This window comes from Mastigoproctus giganteus, chromosome 13 (genome assembly GCF_048544385.1).
Source record: "Mastigoproctus giganteus isolate SK-2022 chromosome 13, ASM4854438v1, whole genome shotgun sequence".
NCBI lineage: Eukaryota > Metazoa > Arthropoda > Arachnida > Uropygi > Thelyphonidae > Mastigoproctus > Mastigoproctus giganteus.
The window spans coordinates 47,198,434-47,220,237 of record NC_143587.1 but is presented as its reverse complement, the minus strand read 5'-3'; the positions used below and the strand labels follow the sequence as shown (position 1 = coordinate 47,220,237).

Sequence of the window (21,804 nt, the reverse complement as noted above, 5' to 3'; positions counted from 1 at the left end):
GTCTTGTCTAGATGATCCTACAGTGCTTCTTTAACCAGTGGCCCCATTAATTTTCCGGGAACAGAAATTAAACTCACAGGTCTATAATTACTTGTGTCAGCCTTTATCCTCCTTTGTGAATTGGGGTCACATTTGCACTTCTCCAGTCCATGGTTACCTCCCCTGAGTCCAAGGAAGCTCTCATAATTATGGCTAAGGGTTTGCTTACTTCCTTTGCTGCCTCCTTTAATATAACTGGATAGATCCCATCCACCCCAGGTGCCTTTCTTGTGTTTATCTTCAACAATTTCTCCCCCACTTTACTCTCAGTTATTACAAGATTCTCTAGCTTACTGCCATAGTTGAATACACCTCTGGCATTCCCCTCGCTAAATAACTCCTCATGTGTGAATGTCGATGCAAAATATTCATTTAGTTTGTAAGCTACCTGAGCAGGATCATCAACAGTTGACCCATCGATATCAAGTGGACCAATCTGATTCATCCCCTTCCTTCTAGAGTTTACATAAGTAAAGAACTGTTTGCTGTTTTTTCTTTGCATCCCTTGCCAAAGATTTCTCGTAATCTGCCTTCGCCTGCCTAACCTCCTTTGTAACATGGTTACAGATCAACTTGTATCTATCATAGGCTTCTGTGTGACGTGTTAATTTGTATGTATCCCATGCATTTTTCTTCTCTGCCATATGTCTCATTAGTTCATCTGACAACCATTTAGGCCTAAACCTTGAACAATATTTCTTAGTTTGTATGTAAAGCCTAGTAGCTTCCAAGATCAGTTCTTTGAATGCTTCCCATTTTGAATTTGCTGTTGGTAACTCATCAGTTAGTCCCACTGTATAGAATTTATGTACTGTCTCAGTCCATCGTAGTCGCCTTTATGAAAGCAATAACTCTTCCCTTTACCCCTAATGGTAGTTACCTCTTTGAGTGAATCCCACTTCAGCACACTGTGATCACTGCCACCTAGTGGTTCATTTACCTGCAGATTCTTAATGCAAGAAGAATCACTACTGATAATCAAATCAAGAGTATTACTCCCTCTAGTTGCCTCCCGAACATGCTGATGTAGAAAACAATCATCCAATAAATCCACAAAAGCCTTGTAAGTGTGTGAGTGACCAGCCCCCAAATTCCAGTCAATATCTGGGAAATTAAAATTCCCCATTATAAGACTCTCTGATTTACTGGCCAACTCTATTTCCCCGTACAATTTCTTATTATACTCATCAGAGTCATTAGGCCTATAGCACACTCCTACTCTCAATTTTGATCTCCCAATGCTTATGTCACACCAAACTGACTCGACACTGCACTGTCCAGCAATGTCGACTGGCTTCACTTCCTTGGATTTTATGTATTTCTTAACGAATAGCATAACCCCTCCTCCCTTCCTATCCTGTCTATCCCTTCTGTAGACATTGTATACTCCCCAAATTCCAGTTCTGCATTCCTTATTTCTATGTGACTCCACATCTCTGAAATCCCCACAATATCTGCCTTTGATTGAGCATGCTGAATGAATTCTTCCTCTTGCTCAGAATAATCGCCTGAGAGGGTATAAATTCAAATTGAGGAAAGACAGTTGTAGGATAGATGTGCGGAAGTTTGCCTTTTGCCAGCGGGTGGTTGATTGCTGGAACAAACTTCCTACTATCGTAGAAAATTGATAGCTAAAATAGATTCAAGGCAGAACTAGACAAACATTTGGCATTAGTGAATGGGTAAAATGAGGTTTTTTTTTTTTTGGCTGATGCTATATAAGCTTGCTGTTTTGCATCATGTGCCTTTAGTAATGCTAATGGTATTTAAAGACAGCTCACAATGTCGTGTAGTTTCATAAGCTGTTGGTGATGGGATAAAATAAAATAAGATGTGATAAAATAATTTGGTATTTAAACATTTTTAGTCTATTAGTCTTTGTCTCCCCCCCCCCAAGCTAGCAGTTTTTCGACCCACCTAACACTGCCTCGATAGCATCAGCAAATATTCTTGTACCCTTTCTATTTATGTGTATCCCATCCCTGTAGAAGCATTCTCTCCTGTTAACAAGTACAGTTTAGGCTGAAAAAAATTCTACCCCTTGAGCCTTGCACAATCTTTCCAGGGCCGAATTGATCGACAAGGCTCTCATCATATACTCCCTCCTATCGTGTCTGGGCAGAATTGTAGACACTTTCAAATTCAACCCCATTTTATGTTAAATCATTAGAGTTAGCTTGGTCAGTGCATTTGGAAAAAGGGAATCAGTTATGAATAGTGTTACCAAGGAAACAAGCTTCACTGTTATGGAAGACTGTATGGGGAAAAAAATCAGAATTTCTTTGGAATAAGTTCCAAGTTCTGCCCATGAAAATGGAAAAGAAAAAAATTACTTTTGGAGAAGAGGATAAAGATACTGGGTCAAATAACCATTATATATCAAAAGAAAACCCTCATGAAAATGTATATACACTAAGTTAAAATTTCATAAATAAACTATGGTGCTAACCTAATTACTCCACCATTGAGAATTTCGGTACTACTGGTAAAAGGACTACCATCAGCTCTAGTCCACTCCACAGTTGGATTTGGAATGCCTGCAGTTACTCTGCACTGAAACAAACAGCTTCCGCCTCTAATAATCATCTGACTTGATTCAGGATACAGTTCAATAGATGGAATCTCACGTCCTAAAAAATAAGTAAAAGAGAAATTGTGTATTAAATTTAATACTTTAATATATTATATAATTTAATAGTTGAATAATTTTTTTAATACTATAACTTCAAAAAAAAGGGAAACAAGTTGTGAAATCTTTAAGAAGAATTGGAGAATCAGAAGATCTACACGTAGTTTGTTCCACACTGTTTATCTGATGAAAAAAAAACTGCTCAGGCTAAGCACCCAAACAGCTGTCCATCTGATGATGATCCCTCCTTGTTCAATATGATCATAATAAGTCATGGTGTCTCTAATAAAATTCACAAATAAAAATACAAAGTTCAGCAATGCTAGTGAACTTTCCAAGACAAAGAATTTTCTTTTAAAGAAATCAAAAGCCGAAGCGATGTTGAGTCACTTTCTTCAATAGCAAGGAATTCATTCCACCAGGTAATGACAGTGAATAAGGAGAACTATACACAAGTTTTGGAACATTTGGTTAAAAGAATTCAGCAATTAAGGCCTTAGTTTTGAGAGAGCTGGTCCACATTCTTTTTTTTTTTTGGGCTGATGCTGCATAAGCTCATACGCTTTCTTTCTTGCATCACATGCCACTATTACTACTGCTACATTCTGCACTGATTATTAAATTGGTAATTTGGCAAATTATCAATTTAATAATAATTTGGCACTGATAATTTGGCAAAACGTTGAACTGTGGAGATAAATCACTCTGCCAATCTCCTGATTTATCTCCTCTAGACTACTTTGTTTACCAAATTCAAATCCATGCTGAAAGAATGGTAGTTTGACAGTATAGAGGGTATAATATAAAGAAATGTGGCAAAGTAAATTGGTGGTGGTTAAAATCAACTGGATTTAAAAATGATGTTTCCAACAGCTCATATGCAATTTCAAGCATGTAGCTGCTCAAGGCAATTACTTTGAAAAATTTATAAAAACTTTTTTCATTCTAGTATCCATCTGGTTTTCTTTAAATTGACTTTAGTCTGAAACTTAGCTGTCAAATTTTGTATATTTGAATAAGTTCATTCAATTTACAATTAAATGAGCTTTGCTCATTTAATATATCACAACAGTTGTGAAATATTATTATATAAAATATTAAGCCGATTTACTTTCTACTTGATATGTTAAATCCACACTTGCAATAATTGTCTTTGGTGCGAGTTGACTTATGTTATCTGATGGCAGTCTGATGTACTTTAAAAAAATTAGCAATTGCTATCCATAATAGCCATTTTCAATATTATTAGATGAAGTGCACTCTATTTTTATGTCTGTAATTAATGTTTCTATTTTCAAGCACAGGAATCAATTGTCCCTAACTCCACTTTTTTAAGGACCATTTTACGTCAAAATGTACTCTTACATTCAAAAAAATTCTTAATTGGAAAAAAAAAAAAAAGACAGCTAGTATGGGGAATTCTTCTATTCCTTGGGAATTTGTGGCATATTAGTACAGGTATGTTCATGCCACAGTATACCAGTTCCAATGGTAGTCTTGTTCACATTGTTTTGTGGTGCATCATGTTTGTAAAAGTGGGTGCTCACAAGCTGATCTGCATAATGTTGTGCAGGCTGAAGAACTTGAATAACTCACAGGAGAGGACTATTCCCTCTGCCTGAGCTCAGCTAACTACAGTCCTGACTGAAGAGACCTTTCTTACAAGATATTTTTCTTATAATAAGAAAAGAAAAGTCATGAAAAGAATTCCTCAAATTCACATGAAGAATAGTCATCATGATTATATCTATTTCTTGAATATATATATATATATATATATATATACTGTACTTAACATGGCAAAGTCTTGTATTTCTTGGGAATTTGTGGCATATCAGTACAGGTATGTTCATGCCACAGTGTACTAGTTCCAACGGTAGTCTTGTATTTCTTGGGAATTTGTGGCATAACATCTTTAGCATTAGTAGAGGCATATGATGCAAGAAAGCAAGCTTATGCAGCATCAGCCAAAAAAAAAAAAAAAAAAAAAAAAAAAAACCACTTCCACTTCACCCCTCCGTTCGTTCGAAATACCTGCCCAGCTGAGCCTTAAATTTATTTAGGCTATCAACCTCCACAACAAGGGATGGAAGTCTGTTCCACCATCCAACTACCCGGTGGCTAAAGGCAAATTTCTGCACATCTATCTTTCCTCAATTTGAATTTATGCCCTCTCAGGTGATTATTCTGAGCAAGAGGAAGAATCCCATCAGCATTGAGCAGGCTCAAACCATTCAAGGCTTTATACACCTCTATCAGATCACCTCACCGGTGCCTAGTCTCCAGACACTGTAATTTGCAAAACTTAAGCCTTTCTTCGTAAGAGCAACCCTTTCTTCCATTCACTAATCTTGTTGCCCTTCTCTGTACTCCTTCCAGCAGCTCTACATCCTTCTTGAAATGAGGCCTCCAGACCTGTATACAGTACTCAAGGTGTGGCCTGACCATTGCCTTATACAAGGGAATAATCACCTCCTTGTCCCTGCTAGAAAACTTCCTGTATATCATTGACAAGACACCATGAGCTACTCTTGCAGCCCATTTGCACTGCTCAGAGAACTTCATATCTGCCTGCACAATTACTCCCAGGTCCTTTTCATTTTCTACCACTGTCAGTGTAGTACCACAGAGTCGATACGTTGCTCTGGGGTTGCTGTTTCCCATATGTAGTACTTTACATTTGTTAATGTTAAATTTCGTTTGCCACCTCTCAGCCCATCTGCCCAACCTTTCCAGATCCTGTTGCAGCAGCATAGCGTCAGTAGTATCCTTAACTACCCTGCCAACCTTTGTACATCTGCAAACTTGGACATTAAGCTTGATATCTTGAGGGGAGGATACCCCTCAAGATGTTATCAACCACTAAATGCACATAGCTCAAACTAAATACAGTTTAAAAATTTAAAATTCTCACTTTTGTTCATCAGTAACTAATCTGAAGTCGATTTAATGAACATTATTTTTCCAATTAACAGTTACTTATATTTACGTAGCATGAAGGATAAAAAAGAAGTTGATCCAAATAACAAATTTTAATTCACATTTTACAGGTAAGCCCAAATAATAAAATATTTAATTATAATTTTATGGATAAAATTCTTATTTCTGAATTAGTTTACAATAAAATAGTGAAAATCACTGAATGTACCCATAGAGAGAGAGAGAGAGAGAGAGAGTGTGTGCGCACTTATACACATACATATATTTACTTACGTTCTACTTCTACAATAGCAGATGCTTGAGCACTCCCATCTCTATTTTCTGCACGGCACACATATAAACCTCTATCATCCACAATGGCACCTTCAGTTATTAACTTTTCCCCTATTATCTGTTAGAAAGAATTAGAAATTGAAACAAAAATATTGCAACAATGAAATACTACCTTATTTCTTTAAGATCCACAATTTAGTAAGAGTACATGGATTTTTTAAGGAGAAATATAAAAATTTAACAATATTTTTTGGTAATTTTGTGAGTTTCTATACTATATTTTGATTCTTTAAAGTGCATCAATACTATCAAGAATCGTGTGCTATGCACTGCTGCTCCTTCCCACCTGGCTACGGAGGCGCCCACAAAGTCTTAGTATATGTTCATGAAAGTTAAGCCTAAGGTGGAGAAATTTTGAATAACAGGTAGAGCAATTTTATTTAAGTATAAGACTGGTTAATGATAAAGACCACGCATTTTACAGAAGTGTATAACAGCTGATTTTTTCTCAGATAGTCTATATCCATTATTTTTAGTCCATGCTTCTATTTTGTTTATGGATAACTGGAGCTGTCGTTCAATAGTGTTCATGCTTTGTGATTGAAATGAAATGGAAAGATCATCTGTGTACATATATATTTCCAGTGAAGGTGATATAACCTTTGTGATATTGTTCACTCACAGGGCAAACAGGGTTGCACTTAATACTGAGCCCCTGAGGGAACCCTTCCTGTTGTATACATATTGTAGATAAGCAGCCTTTATATCTTACCTGAAATGTTCTGTCAGTAAGGAATTTTTCTATAAATTGGGGAAGTTGTCCTCTGTATCCTAACTGAAATAGATCTCATAGGGTTCCGAATCTCCATGTTGTGTCAAAAGCTTTTTCATGATCTAGATTTACCATCACCATATGCTGTTTTCATATAAATGAGTTTCTAATATTTGCTTCAACTTTGACATGTAGATCAAGTGTTGATCTATTTTTTTTCTAAATCCAAATTGGTGGGGTGATAAAACATTCTCTTTTTCCAGCAACCATGTAAGTCTACTGTGCACCATTCATTCAAGGATTTTCCCTAAGCAGTTGGTCAGTGAAATAGGGCAATAATTATATGTATAGGAAGAATCTTTTTGGGGTTTGGGAAATGTAAGGACAATTGCATGCCACCATATGGATGGACAGGTTATTCAGAAAAATTCCATTATATAGAGCTAGTAGGATATCCAGCCAATCAGAGTTTAGATGTATCATAGTATGGTAAATTCCATCTGGACCTAGTGCGGTATTAGGCAATTTTGTAATGGTTGCAAGTAATTCCTCTTTTAGGAATGTTAGTTTATAGGAATGAGATATCTTGGTAGAGAAATTCAACTTACTCCGTTCAGCTTGTTCTTCATATTTTTGAAAATCAGCACTGTAGCTCGTAATTGCTGATGTAGAAGCAAAAGATTCAGCCAGAATTTCTGATATCTTGTCTGTTGTAGAAATGTCCTGCCCTTTCCAATTGGCGATTGTATGCTTGGATACTTTCCACTCAAAATCTGAATTTTTTTCCACACGAAACCAGGACTCGAGTTCCTAGTAAGTGTGAAAGCAAGCATGATCCAAGAATTTTTTTTTTGCCTTTTTCTGAATTCTCCTCGCTTCAGCTTTGGCTTTTTTATATGCAATCAAATTGACTGTAGTTGGATATTTCCTAAATTCATTCCACACACGATTTTGTTTTGTTTTTGCCGTTGCACATTCTGCATTCCACCAAGAGTTGTACCATGCCTGTTTGCCTTAGTTATTTGAGGTATTGTTGTTTTTGAAGCTTCTAACAGTTGGTCATTGATATATAGGACAGCATTATTTATTGGAAGGGTTTTTAAAATTCCATACTGTTCTGGTTTTTTCTGTGAGAGTCAATTGTGTCTGTAAGGAATATACTATCGGAAAATGATCACTGTTGTAAGGATCATTTAATACAAACCATTGTATATTGGGATTAATTGATGGAGAACATACTGTTAAGTCTATTGCAGAAGTAAGAGATCCAGTATTCAGCAAATTCAGTTTTTGATCATCTAGGAAAGTTTCCATCAAGTTACCTCTACTGTCCATGTGAAAAGATCCCCACATTTTATGATGAGCATTCATATCTCCCATGAGGCAATAGGGAGGTTGAAGCTGCATAGAAAGATCGCTTAGTTCCAATCTGGAGAGAGGATGATTTGGTGGAAGATAAAGGGATGAAATTGTGATAGAAATTCCGATGGCTATTCTCACTGCTACTGCTTCTAAGTTGGTTTGTAATGTTATTTGCTTAGTTGGTATATTAGTATTCACCAAAATTGCCACTCCTCCTTTGGCAGTTCTATTATCATTTCTGTCTCTCTGGAAACATGTATAGTTTTGAAATGTGGGTGAAGATTGAGGTGTTAAATGGGTCTCCTGAAGGCAAATGCAGACCAGTTTATACTGCCGAATAATATCTTTTATTTCATTGAATTTTCCACATAAACCATGCCAGTTCCATTGTATAATAATATGCTGCATTATTTAGGTCTCGAAACTATTTGTTGAATCTAAGTGCACTTTTGAGTTTTGTTTATCACAATTGGGTCTATCTTTCTTCAGAAAATTAGGACGATGTGTATCAATATCTTCTGCAGGGTGACGTTCTGGTACATTCTCTGTCTGTTCATCAGTATCCATTTCATCTGTTTGTTTCTGTTTACACGGTTTACTAGATGCTGTTTGCTTTGTTTTTGAAGATGTTAATTTGATTTCTGCTTTCCAAGCATGGAAGTATCCTTCTCTTAAAAGGGGGCGCTGACTCTCTTTAAAAATTACAGCTGTGAATTACAGGCTCCGAAAAAGCAATGTGTATGCCTTTTTATTTACCTAATTGTTATTTTATATTGTATTTTATATGTAGTCTTATAGTTAAGCTGGTTATTTTTAATTTAGATGAAGAGTTTTTGTAGATTACTACTTAATATTCGTAAAACCATTATTTTGTTCGAATCTTGCAGCCATTGTTTTTGTATAGAGTAGTAGCGAATTCAAATTTTTAATTGTGGTAACTAGGTAGTTCTAACGTATAATTATATAGTGTAATATGCATCACTGCATTTAGGATTCTATTAGATAGAGTAGTATTGACAATTAATTAATTAAATTTATTGATCTTATTAATTTAAAATATTATGCCCAAGACTAGAGCAGAAGAGCAACAGGCACAAAGTGCCAGGAGTGCTGTGACTCGGCGGAGAATTGAGGGGGAAAATTCTCCAACGCATCACAGCCTAAAAAAAATGTGCAACTTGTGAAATGTTTCCCGAACTCCCTGGAACAGAACATGATCTAGCCAAAGAGGATGTCTTTGTGTGTGCCAGGTGCAGAGAGTGTCTAGAAATTAGGCATCAACTCAGCGTTCTAATGGGCATCTATGAGAGCTTGAGGTGTAGGGTAGATGCCCTTGAAGAAATTAATGAGGGGCCCCGTCAAGCTCTCAGCTGCCCAACTCAATGCCAGAGCTCACTCCTGAGCATCAGGCAACACAGCGGCAATCTCCAAGGCAGAATGCACTGGTCCCAAAGGAACTCGTTATTGTTGGTGACTCTATTGTCAGGGAGACAGGGAATATATTGTGTAAAAAGGATAGATGGAACAGGACCAGGGTATGTCTGCCAGGGGCAAAAGTTGATGACATTGTAAAGCATATATCACCTTTTAAGGGCACAAAAGGTACAGGTATTGTTGTACACGTTGGCACCAATGACATTAAGAGTAGGAGATCTGCAGATTTACTTAACAAGTACAGGTCAATGTTGCAAAAAAGTCATGAGTTAGGGTTAAATTTGAAAGTGTCTGCAATTCACGATAGGAGGGAGTACATGATGAAAGCCTTGTCAATCAATTCAGCCCTGGAGGGAATGTGCAAGGATCAAGAGGTAGAATTTTTTTCAGCGTGGTCTGTGCTTGTCAACAGGAGAGACTGCTTCTACGGGGATGGGATACACTTAAATAGAAAAAGTGCAAGAATATTTGCTGATGCTATCGAGACAGTGTTAGTTGGGTCGGAAAACTGCCAGCTTGGGAAGATTCACAGACTAAAAGGTTAAAAGTAACCGCAGGCAGAGGTGAAGGTGATTCTTGAACAACTTCTATTAGAAGAAGTAGCGACCTGGAGTGAGGGGTGCTGAGAGTTTCAGGGACTGATGGCAGTCATCGTGAAACAGGCAGGTATATGGGATGTGCCAGGGTGAATAGGAATAGGTGCATGTATGCCAGTGCTAAAAGTACAGTAAATAAATTTGATGAATATGAAGTATTGGTCAAGGCATCAAAGACTGATATTGTTGGGATGTCAGAGACGTGGTGTCACACTGATATTAGGAATGCAGAATTGGAATTTGGTGTGTACAATGTGTGCAGAAAGGACAGACAGGATAGGAAGGAAGGAGGTGTCATGCTGTTAATTAAGAAACACATAAAATCAAAAGAAGTGCATCCAGTTTATATAGATGAACAGTGCACTGTTGAGTCAGTTTGGTGTGACATAAGCACTGCAAAAGCAAAAATAAGAGTAGGAGTGTGTTATAGGCCTAATGACTCGAATGAGTACAATGAACAATTGTACAGAGAAATAGAGTGGGCTAGTAAATCAGAATGTCTTATAATGGGGGATTTTAACTTCCCAGATATTGACTGGAACTTGTGGGTTGGTCACTCACACACTAGTAAGACTTTTGTGGATTTATTGGATGATTGTTTTCTGCAGCAGCATGTTCGAGAGGCAACCAGGGAGGGTAATACTCTTGATCTGGTTATCAGCAGCGATCATTCGTGTATTAAGAATTTGCAGATAAAGGAACCACTAGGTGGCAGTGATCACAGTATACTGATGTGGGATTTAATTAAAGATATAATTACCATCAGGGGTAAAGGAAAGGGTTTTTGCTTCTGTAAAGGTGAGTACAGTGCTTAATGATTTTGTAATAACTGAGAGCAAAGTGGAGGAGAAATTGTTGAAGTTAAACATAAGAAAGGCACCTGGGGTGGATGGGATCTATCCAGTTATATTAAAGGAGGTGGCAAAACAACTAAGAAAACCCTTAGCCATAATTATGAGAGCATCCTTGGATTCAGGGGAAGTCCCCACGGACTGGAGATGTGCAAATGTATCCCCAATTCACAAAGGGGGATCGAAAGGTGACACGTGTAATTACAGACCAGTTAGTTTAACTTCTGTTCCGGGTAAAATAATGGAGTCACTGGTTAAAGATGCATTGCAGGATCATCTAGACAAGACTGCATCAATAATTCAGACACAGCATGGGTTTGTTAAGGGAAAGTCTTGTCTGACAAATCTGATAGGATATTATGATAGGGTTGCAAAGGAACTGGATGCAAAAAATAATTTTGACATCATATATTTGGATTTCAGGAAAGCTTTTGACACTGTTGTGCATGGAAGACTATTGTACAAATTGGACCAGAATGGTATTAAGGATAAGTTGCTACAATAGATAAAAGGATGGTTGCGTGGGAGAAGACAGAGGGTGGCAATCTCCATTGAACAATCTCCATTCTTCGACCATGCCCGCAATGGAGATACCATGTTCTGTAATTCAGCCAGAATAAGATACAGTGTATATGATACTATTTTTATCAAGACAATGTACAGTGTTCAGGGGATCTTCAAAAGAATTATACGAAGATGACAATGGTAACTTTTTAAAACTTACTGAAACAATTGCTAAATTTGATTCAGCTGTGGCCGAACATATTCACTGTATTCAGAAATCTGAATGGAAAAATATCATGCATTATTTGGGTGATCAAATACAAAATGAAATTATTGAAATAATTTCACAAAATATTACAGATAAAATACTATAAATGACTAGAGAAGCTAAGTATTTGCTATGATTGTACTATAATCACCGAAGAAAATAAAGATATGGATACAAGGAATCATTCTAAATCAATAGCCTTTAAAAATAATGTCTTATAGTTACTTTGTTTAATTATAATTTGGCATGATACTGTAAACAAAATTAATCCAGTAAGTAAAATGCTCAAAAAAAAAAAAAAAAAATGAAGAAAAAAAAGGATTCTGATATATATGAAGCTCTTGAATGTATACAAAATATCGTGGAATATTTTAAAGAAAATAGAATAGAGGAAGCAGTCCAAACAATGCTCAATTTGGCTAATAATACGGCTACTATCATTGGCATTGAAGCTTCATTTCCAGAAAGAAGCACTGTAAGGTAAGGATTGAAAAAAAAAAAAAGAAAGTCATTTCGATTTATGAAAGTACAGATGAAGCTACTCAGGATCTGCTATAACCTTTCAAAATTAATTTTTTCTTTTAAATTATGGACACAATAATTTTCTTGTTTACAAATATGAAAGAACATGTAGAAATGTTTAAAATGCTTTAACGTTTCTAAATTAAATATTTAATGATTTAACAACAATTTATTAAATCATTGCAAAGATTTTCATATTAAGTAAAGTGACATTGATCGTAATGAGTCCGACATTGATGGTTTAGCATAAGAGTACTTCAAATTTATATTAAAGACAATATTACTCAATTTGAAGTTTTAAAATATATTTTTAAAAATGATTTTACAGATACTTTTCCAAATGTAGCAGATGCATTAAGAATTTTTCTAATTTTACCAGTTTCAGTTGCCTCAGGTGAATGGAGTTTTTAAAAATTAATATTAATCAAAAATTATTTACAATTGACGATGTCTCAACAACAAATCTCTGATCTGTTGATAATGTCAATAGAAAATTATATTTTGGAACAAATAAACATAAATTAAATAATTAATAAATTTGCACATCTTGAAGCAAGGAGACAAATTTGTATAATTTTTTAGCATTATAATTTTCCTTTTATTTTATTATTGTGGGTACGATTAACAGTGATTTGGAATTTAATGATTTTTTTTTTTATATTTGTTTGTTGTTTGATTATATTACATGTGAGATATGTTGTAATTCTTTTCTTTTTTCAATAAATTAATAATAATTATTTATGCCTTTTTTATTTTTTAATCCAAATATTTTGGGGTGGCAAATTTGATTTCGCTTACTGGCGGCACATAGAGTCGCAGCGGACTTGTTTGTGCCTGATGCGTTTACCAAGAGAATGGCAATCCATTTTGTCATTTTCTTCCACTGCATTTCTTGTTTTTAAATGTTTTATCTAACTTAAAAAAGAAAGTCCAATTTCATCAGAACTGAAGATGCCTTGGTCGTATGTCCATCAAAACTTTTTTTTTTTTTTCTCAATTCTACTTCCATTCCTTCATAGCTTCAGTGTTAACAGCTGCACTTTCACAGCAGATGATGAAGAATCTTAAATTTCTGGAATCATTTGTTGGAATGACTTGAAATTTTCAATATTCATCCAATGAACAAATGATTCAGTCCTAGTTGTTCAAAGATTTCCATCTGCAGTTTTTTTTTGCATGTATCATCATTAGTCATTCCAAAAGTACCTTTACAGGTCCAAATACTTTCTTTTGTACTCTTATCATACCAGGTGCAGCAGATTTCTTCAGACTTTCAATCTTTTGTGAATTAGCATTAAGCAAGCTTATGCAGCATCAGCCAAAAAAAAAAAAAAAAAAAAAACTCACTTCCATTTCAACCCTCCGGTCATTTGAAATATCTATCCAGTTGAGCCTTAATTTTATTTAGGCTATCAACTTCCACAACAGAATGATAAACATTTTACGCTTAGGAATGCCAAACTGTTTAGCAATGTCAAATCTTAGAATGCATGCCACTGTCTACAGTTTGTAAAATCTTGGCAAAGCTACCTGCTTTGCAGGAGGTAGCTTTGCCAAGACTTTGCCAATCAATAAAAAACAGTCTATACGTATTGTGTAATAGAACAAACTTGCATGAGAAATTGCCAATGAGCATGAGAAATCAACAAGTGATTTTTCATGGTCATCATTAGCTTCAATAAATTAGCATTCTTTCATTTTGAAATGTGAATACTGTAATAAAAAAGTTTAAAAAACAGTAGTGGAAATTATGGGTCATTATAGAGAATTTTAATTGTCTTTCAAGGTTATTATAACAAATTTAAAAAAGCATTAAGTTTAAGAAACATCAGCCAGGACTTGACACACAGGTAATTATAACATTCTGGGATATTAAAAATAGTGCTGATATAAAGAGCTATGTGTATTACTTTATCACCGATAAAGGCTCTCAGAGAAGAGCTTCTATATTTGGTTCTAATTAAATTTTGTTAATGTAGTGAACCTTCAAGCAAATAATCATCTAATATTGTTATCCTAGATTATTTTGCTACATTTTATTCATTATTCTACTATGTTAAATTTTTAAAAGTGTTAAAAAATTACTTCAGGATTGCAGGAATATTTCAACAGAGTAGTTGACATCAAATCAAAATTTTTATGCTTAACAGCATACATATTTCAGTCATGGAGAGACTTCTGATATAAGACAAAGTGCTGAGTACTTGGTGCTAAGTTTCAGACTTATGTTCCACTTTGAGACAAATACAATTATCCCTAGTTCCGGCTAAGTTGCTAATATCTTTTTAAATTGTATAAAATCACCAGAATGGGTGAATCTGCTATACACTTAAAAACCTGAGACATTTCCAGGGCAGCTGCTTCAAAGCTTACTCATCAGATAGCAGGTGGTCTCTATTAGTAAATGTAAGCAGAACTGTATTTAACGTATTTTGTCTTAGTGAATGGCCAAGTAGTATATAGGAGTAAAACTGCATTTTAAAACATAACTATTATGATTACCTTTAACTCCTAGAACTGCATTGTATTTGCTCTATGCAGTACAATACTAGTGGACTGCAGTGGAATTTTCATGTAGTACTTGAAATTAAAATGTGTATACAGTAAACCCCCGCTATTCACGGTATCTGTATTCTCGGTTTCGCGATCGCCGATTTAATATAAAATGAAACCTGAAAAAATGTGAATTTTAAAGTGCCGTGAATATTTTCCGCCATAAAAAAACATGGGCGTGGCTAAAATTATCTTTCCCGGTCAAAACAATGCTCAGTGGATGGGAGGAGAGGGGTGACAAAATCGCGAGCGTGGATGTTTCTCGCTAATCCTTGTTCAGTATGTGTTATGCACTTGTCATGGAAGGTTTCGTCGCTTGCTTTTAATTTAAATGCTTATAAATTGAATAAGTTTATCAATTTATAAATTGATATGCTTACAAAAATGATAAATCTACTGTTTTGCAGTGTAAAACAGACTTTTTCGAGTGTGTTAACAGAAGAAAGTGACTTTATTGTGGACAAGTTCTTTCTAACCCCTACAAAAATATGGCTACGAATAACAAGAGAAATGTGAAAATATCAAAGAAGGTGATGACATTAGCGAATAAAATTGAGTTATTAGATAAAATTTCTAATGGTGAAAGTGTCTCCTCAGTGGCAAAACATTATAAAATCAACGAGTCAAGGGTACGATCAATCAAAAATTTGGAAGAAAAAATCTGCCGTAGTGTCTGTAAAAACGTGCTAATTGCTTCAAAAATTTGCTCTGTAATGTTAAATTAGAAAAAATGGAAAAAGCTTTAAATCTGTGGATAGAAGACCGAACTCAAAATAAAATTCCCTTAAGTTCACTCATCATTCGTGAAAAGGCAAAACTCCTTTATCAACACTTAAGCGAAACTGGTGATAGCACTGGCGGGATAAGTTTTTTTTGTTAGCAAAGGCGCTGGTTTGAAAGATTTGTTTGAAATTTCTAATAAATATTACATTTAATATTAAATTGTTTCTTATTTTCACTTCAATGCCATATGCTTGCATTTCACTATGTACATAGTCATATTATGAAGGTACATATAATACATACATAGACAAAATTTTAGACTAGTTTTTCTTATATATTTCATACTTTGGAATGGAACCCCTTTATTACTATGAGAGCCATAACTCAGTATTCGCGTTTTCGGTATTCGCGGCATTTCTCAGGAACGTAACCCCCGCGAATAGCGGGGGTTTACTGTACTTTATATATCTTCAATTTTAATCATGGAGAGACTTTGCTTTCACTAAAATCTGAGCACTGGACTCAGCTGAGGCTTGGACATATGTTAAACTCAAAAGCAACATGTTATCCATGGTTTTACCTAAGCAATAAGTGCCAAGCTTGAGTGCAGAGCATTTAGCACTTGGTCTTCAGTGAGAGCAGAAAATCCCTTCGTGATCAAAATCGAATAGAGGTAAAGCATTATGAATTTTGATGTTATTCCGAGTACCCAGTGGTCAGCAAGAACTACCTTCATGATTGAAATTCAATGAAAGTAAAGTGGTCAAATTTTTGAATGAGAAAATTACTTTATTAAAAAAGAAAAAAAAATTATTTACTATAATCTTACCTGATGCCTTGGTGATAATTCGCCTCCTACTTTACTCCAGCTCACTAAAGGAACAGGAGTTCCACTGACAATGCAGCGGATTTCACCAGAGCTGCCCTGTATAATAGTTTGCCTTTCTGGCTCAATTCTAACAGATGGAGCACTACGACCTGTCAAGAAACAAACTATCATGATTCCACCTAGAATTATAATTTTTAAAGGTTTCCAAAAACAAATTGATATTACTATTCTTATGTAATCTTAACTCACTGGGAGTTGTGGAAATGTTATACAAGAAATCACACACTTTTAAGCTCATTTTCATCCTACTCAATACTTTATTGGAAAACTATGGAACTATAAAAATAAAGGGGATTAAACATGTTCAGAATGACCCCTAGGGCCAAAATGTTGATAGTTTTAAATTGAAGCTATGCAATTCTTCTCTAGTGAAAAGTTAAAACAGAAAACAAAAAAAAAAAAAAAAAAACAGGAATAACAAGGGAATCAATATGGTAAAAGAAATTTTTGAATGAGTTTCAATGTGAGCCAAATATCATTAAATTGACAAGGTGGTAAAGTTTTATTCCTCCAGAATAAAAAGAAACTATTAATCTTTCTTGTTTAAGAGATGGATAATGTGTATGCAACATTCGGTTTACTTTGTTTAAATATTTGCAAAATGTAATATCAATTTGTGCACACTTATCTGATTTTATAGATCATTTGATCAGTTTAAATTTGCACACTGTTGGTGGAAGGGACAAAAAAAAAAATTGCGGAGAAAATTTTGTGCATTGTTTAATTCTTCATGCTCTACTTTATTGTTCAATTTCTTAACTGATAATTGATAAATTACAGTTGTGAAAAATAATTGAAAAACAAATGATTTAATAAATGTGTTTGCCAACAATACATTTTTTATGAATGTTTTTCATAAACTTACGTGTTGCAATCAGGAGCCTAGCTTGTGCTTGAGCTGTACCATAAATGTTACTGGCAGTGCAAACATAAACACCTTGTTGAGATTCACTTGCTCTAGGCAAGGTCAACAGGCCACCTACCTATAAAAGAGATGTAAAAAAATAAATAAATAAATACAGGTGCATAAAACAGGAACAATAAGGTAAATCAAATTTGGTAAAAGATTAAGCATAAATATTAAGTCATGTGGATGAAAGCATAAGTATTAAGCTATGTGACTTGTACCTATTCCATGCATCTTAAAATATTATACTATTCCCCCTCCTAAAAATTATCTTGGCTAAAGATAGAAATTATAATCAACAAAGGAGAAAAGTCTGTTAGCAGGAGATCTCAGCAAACTCCTGAAACAATCTGTTGTCATTTGTTATAGAGTGAGTGATAGGGAATTAACTTTTAATTGTCGTAAATATCTAGCTCCAAAGCTCGATTCACTTAGGTTGGCATTAGTTGGATAATTTTGTTATATATTAAAATTAACTTATAATGTTCAAGCATAATGGTATAGCCTAATACATATAACACAAACTTGGTAGCATCATTGCTGAATATCTAGTATATTGATAAGAATATTTGAATTTTAATTATATATAATTAATAACATAAACTTAATAGCATAACCAGTGCATAGTGTTATTACTTCATTAGATATATGTTTAGTGAAGTATTTTTAACTGTATTGAATTTGAATGAAAATCATGCCTCACACCTGAGCAGCAAAGCAAAGAGCTCAGGCTCATGGGGATGCCATGGTTTTGGAGAGAACTGAGGGGGGCAGTTGTCCACCGAATCATGGCCTTATGAGATGTACACTTGTTTGCAGAGCTATCAGGAATGGGACATAATATTGCTGAGGGGGGAGGGATGTCTTTGTGTGTGCTCGACGTAAGGAGTGCGAGGGATATTAGGCACCAACTCAGCATTGTATAGGCTTTTATGACAACTTGAAGAACAAGGTGGATGCCCTTGAAGGAATTAAATCAGAGGGCTTATCAAGCTCTCAGCTGTCCACAATTTATGCCAGAGCCTGCACTTGATCTCTGCAGGATATTTCAGAGACTGCTGGAAGTCATTGCGGTACAAGTAAACACGTGGGTTGTGTTAGGGTTGCTAAGAATAGAAACAGGTGCATGTATACTTGCGTGTACACCAATGCTAGGAGTTTAGTAAATAAATTTGATGAATTTGAGGTATTGCTCAAAACATCAAAGGCAGATATTGTTGGGATATCAGAGACGTGGTGTCACACAGATATAAGGAATGCAGAACTGGAATTTGGGGAGTACAACGTCTACAGAAAGGATAGACAGGATAGGAAGGGAGGAGGGGTTATGCTATTAGTTAAGAAACACAAAATCCAAGGAAGTGAAGCCAGTCGACATCGATGGACAGGGCAGTGTCGAGTCAGTTTGGTGTGACATAAGCATAGGTAAATCAAGATTGAGTAGGAGTGTGCTATAGGCTTAATAACTCTGATGAGTAGAATAAGATACTGTACAGGGAAATAGAATGGGCCAGTAAATCAGAGAGTCTTATAATGGGGGATTTTAATTTCCCAGATATTGACTGGAATTTGTGGGTTGGTCACTCACACACTAGCAAGGCTTTTGTGGATTTATTGGATGATTGCTTTCTACACCAGCATGTTCGGCAGGCAACTAGAGGGAGTAATACTCTTGATCTGATTATCAGTAGTGATTCTTCATGCATTAAGAATCTGCAGATAAAGGAACCACTAGGTGGCAGTGATCACAGTGTGCTGAAGTGGGATTTACTCAAGGAGGTAACTACCATCAGAGGTAAAGGGAAGGGTTTTTGCTTTCGTAAAGGCGACTATGATGGTCTGAGACAGTATTTAAATTCTATACAGTAGGACCAACTGATGGTGTTACCAACAGCAAATTCAAAATGGGAAGCATTCAAAGAACTTATCTTGGAAGCTACCAGGCTTTACATACCAACCAAGAAATATTGTTCAAGGTTCAGGCCTAAATGGTTGTCAGATGAACTAATGAGACATATGGCAGAGAAGAAAAATGCATGAGATACATACAAATTAATGGGTGACATGGAAGCCTATGACAGATATAAGTTGGTCTGTAACCAAGTCGCAAAGGAGATTAGGCAGGCAAAGGCAGATTATGAGAAATCCTTGGCAAAGGATGCAAAGAAAAACAGAAAAGAGTTCTTTACCTATTTAAACCCAAGAAGGAAAGGGATGAATCAGATTGGTCCACTGGATGTTGATGGTTCAACAGTTGAGGATCCTGCTCAGGTGGCTAACAGTCTAAACAAGTATTTTGCATCTACATTCACACATGAGGAGTTATTCAGGAAGGGGAATGTCGTAGGTGAAGTAAACATTGGCAGTGAGCTAGATGATTTTCTAATAACTGAGAGGAAAGTGGAGGAGAAATTGTTGAGGATAAACATAAAAAAGGCACCCAGGGTGGATGGGATCTATCCAGTTATATTAAAGGAGGCAGCGAAGGAAGTAAGCAAACCCCTAGCCATAATTATGAGAGCTTCTTTGGACTCAGGGGAGGTACCCATAGACTGGAGATGTGCAAATGTAACCCCAATTCACAAAGGAGGATCAAAGGCTGACAAGTATAGACCTGTTAGTTTAACTTCGGTTCCAGGAAAATTAATGGAGGCACTGGTTAAAGAAGCGCTGCAGGATCATCTAAACTAGAATTCAGTTATAGCTCAGACACAGCATGGTTTTGTTAAGGGCAGGTCTTGTCTGACCAATTTGATTGGATACTATGATGTAGTCACAAAAGAACTGGATGCAGGGAATAACTTTGATATTATATATTTGGATCTTAGAAAGGCTTTTGATACTGTTGCGCATGGAAGACTGCTGCACAAATTGGAGCAGTGTGGCATTGGAGGCAAATTGCTGCTATGGATAAAGAGATGGTTGAGTGGCAGAAGACAGAGTGGTAATCAATGGACACTGCTCAACGTGGACTAATTTAGTTGATTTAAATTTAGTAGTATAACATTATTTTGTGATTTTCTGACTTGATTTTTTAACTTGGTGTATTTATTCTTTACTCGGCCTTGTAATTGCATAAAAGTATCGGTAAAGGTTTCCACGTGTTTCAACTCCGCTAGCGTTCGTAATTTTCCCGCCATTGTGATACGATAGTTGTATGCCGTACTAGATAGCGTTAGTTGAACTTCGTTAGCAGTTAAATTGTACATTTAAATAAATACATATAACGACTTAGATTACAAACGTAATATAATTAATTATATTTAACATAATTAATAACATAACATAATTAATTATAATTAATTAATAAATTAATAGAATCATGACTCAGACCAGAGCAGCAAAGCAAAAGGCTCAAGATAATGGAAGCGCTGTGGCTCAGAGCAGAACTGAGGGGGGGCAGTTTTCCTCTGACTCACAGCCTTATAAAATGCACTGTTTGCTTGATGTTTGCAGAGCAATCGGGTACGGGACATGATACTGCCAAGGGGGATGTCTTTGTGTGTGCGCGATGCAAGGAGTGCATCGATATCAGGCAACAACTCGGCGTTCTTGTGGGCCTATATGAGAGCTTGAAGGACAGGGTGGATGCCCTCGAAGAAACTAAATTGAGGGGCCCATCAAGCTCTCAGCTGCCCACATCAACGCCAGAGCTTGCACTTGGGCATCGCGTGACACAGAGACAACCCCCAAGGCAGAATGCGCTGGTCCCGAAGGAACTAGTAGTTGTTGGTGACTCTATTGTCAGGGAAACGGGGAACATGCTTTGTAAAAAAGATAGGTGGAACAGGACCAGGGTATGTCTGCCAGGGGCAAAGGTTGATGACGTTGTAGAGCGAATATCATCTTTTAAGGGCACAAAAGGTGATATAGTTGTACACGTTGGCACTAATAATATTAAGAGTAGAAGACCGGCAGAATTACTTAACAAGTACAGGTCACTGTTGAACAAAAGCCGAGAATTAGGGTTGAATTTGAAAGTGTCTGCAATTCTGCCCAGACACGATAGGAGGGAGTATATGATGAGAGCCTTGTCGATCAATTCGGCCTTGGAAAGATTGTGCAAGGCTCAAGGGGTAGAATTTTTTTCAGCCTGGACTGTACTTGTTAACAGGAGAGATTGCTTCTACAGGGATGGGATACACTTAAATAGAAAGGGTGCAAGAATATTTGCTGATGCTATCGAGGCAGTGTTAGGTGGGTCAGAAAACTGCTAGCTTGGGGGGAGACAAAGACCAATAGATTGACAGTAGCCACTGGCAGAGGTGAAAGAGATTCTTGCACTGCTTCTATTAGAATGAGCAGAAGCCTGAAAAACAAGATGCATGGTATTTCAGAGACTGCTGGGAGCCATTGCGTTACAAATAAACACATGGGTTGTGTTAGGGTAGCTAAGAATAGAAACAGGTGCAGGTATACTTGCGTGTACACCAATGCTAGGAGTTTAGTAAATAAATTTGATGAATTTGAGGTATTGCTCAAAACATCAAAGGCAGATATTGTTGGGATATCAGAGACGTGGTGTCACACAGATATAAGGGA

At 36.0% G+C, this 21,804-nt stretch overlaps 1 protein-coding gene across 11 annotated transcripts in view; it reads right to left on the bottom strand.

The window, feature by feature from the left end:
- Nucleotides 1-21,804, bottom strand: part of trol (terribly reduced optic lobes) — a 1,731,230-nt gene that overhangs the window by 398,252 nt on the left and 1,311,174 nt on the right. For all 11 annotated transcript variants that reach the window (XM_090387691.1, XM_090387694.1, XM_090387699.1 and 8 more), the window contains 4 exons: nt 17,221-17,338; nt 16,296-16,444; nt 5,882-5,999; nt 2,489-2,669 (listed from right to left, as the gene is read on the bottom strand). In XM_090387691.1, coding sequence (XP_090243817.1) covers nt 2,489-2,669; nt 5,882-5,999; nt 16,296-16,444; nt 17,221-17,338 — 566 coding nt within the window. The remainder of the gene's footprint in view (nt 1-2,488; nt 2,670-5,881; nt 6,000-16,295; nt 16,445-17,220; nt 17,339-21,804) is intronic.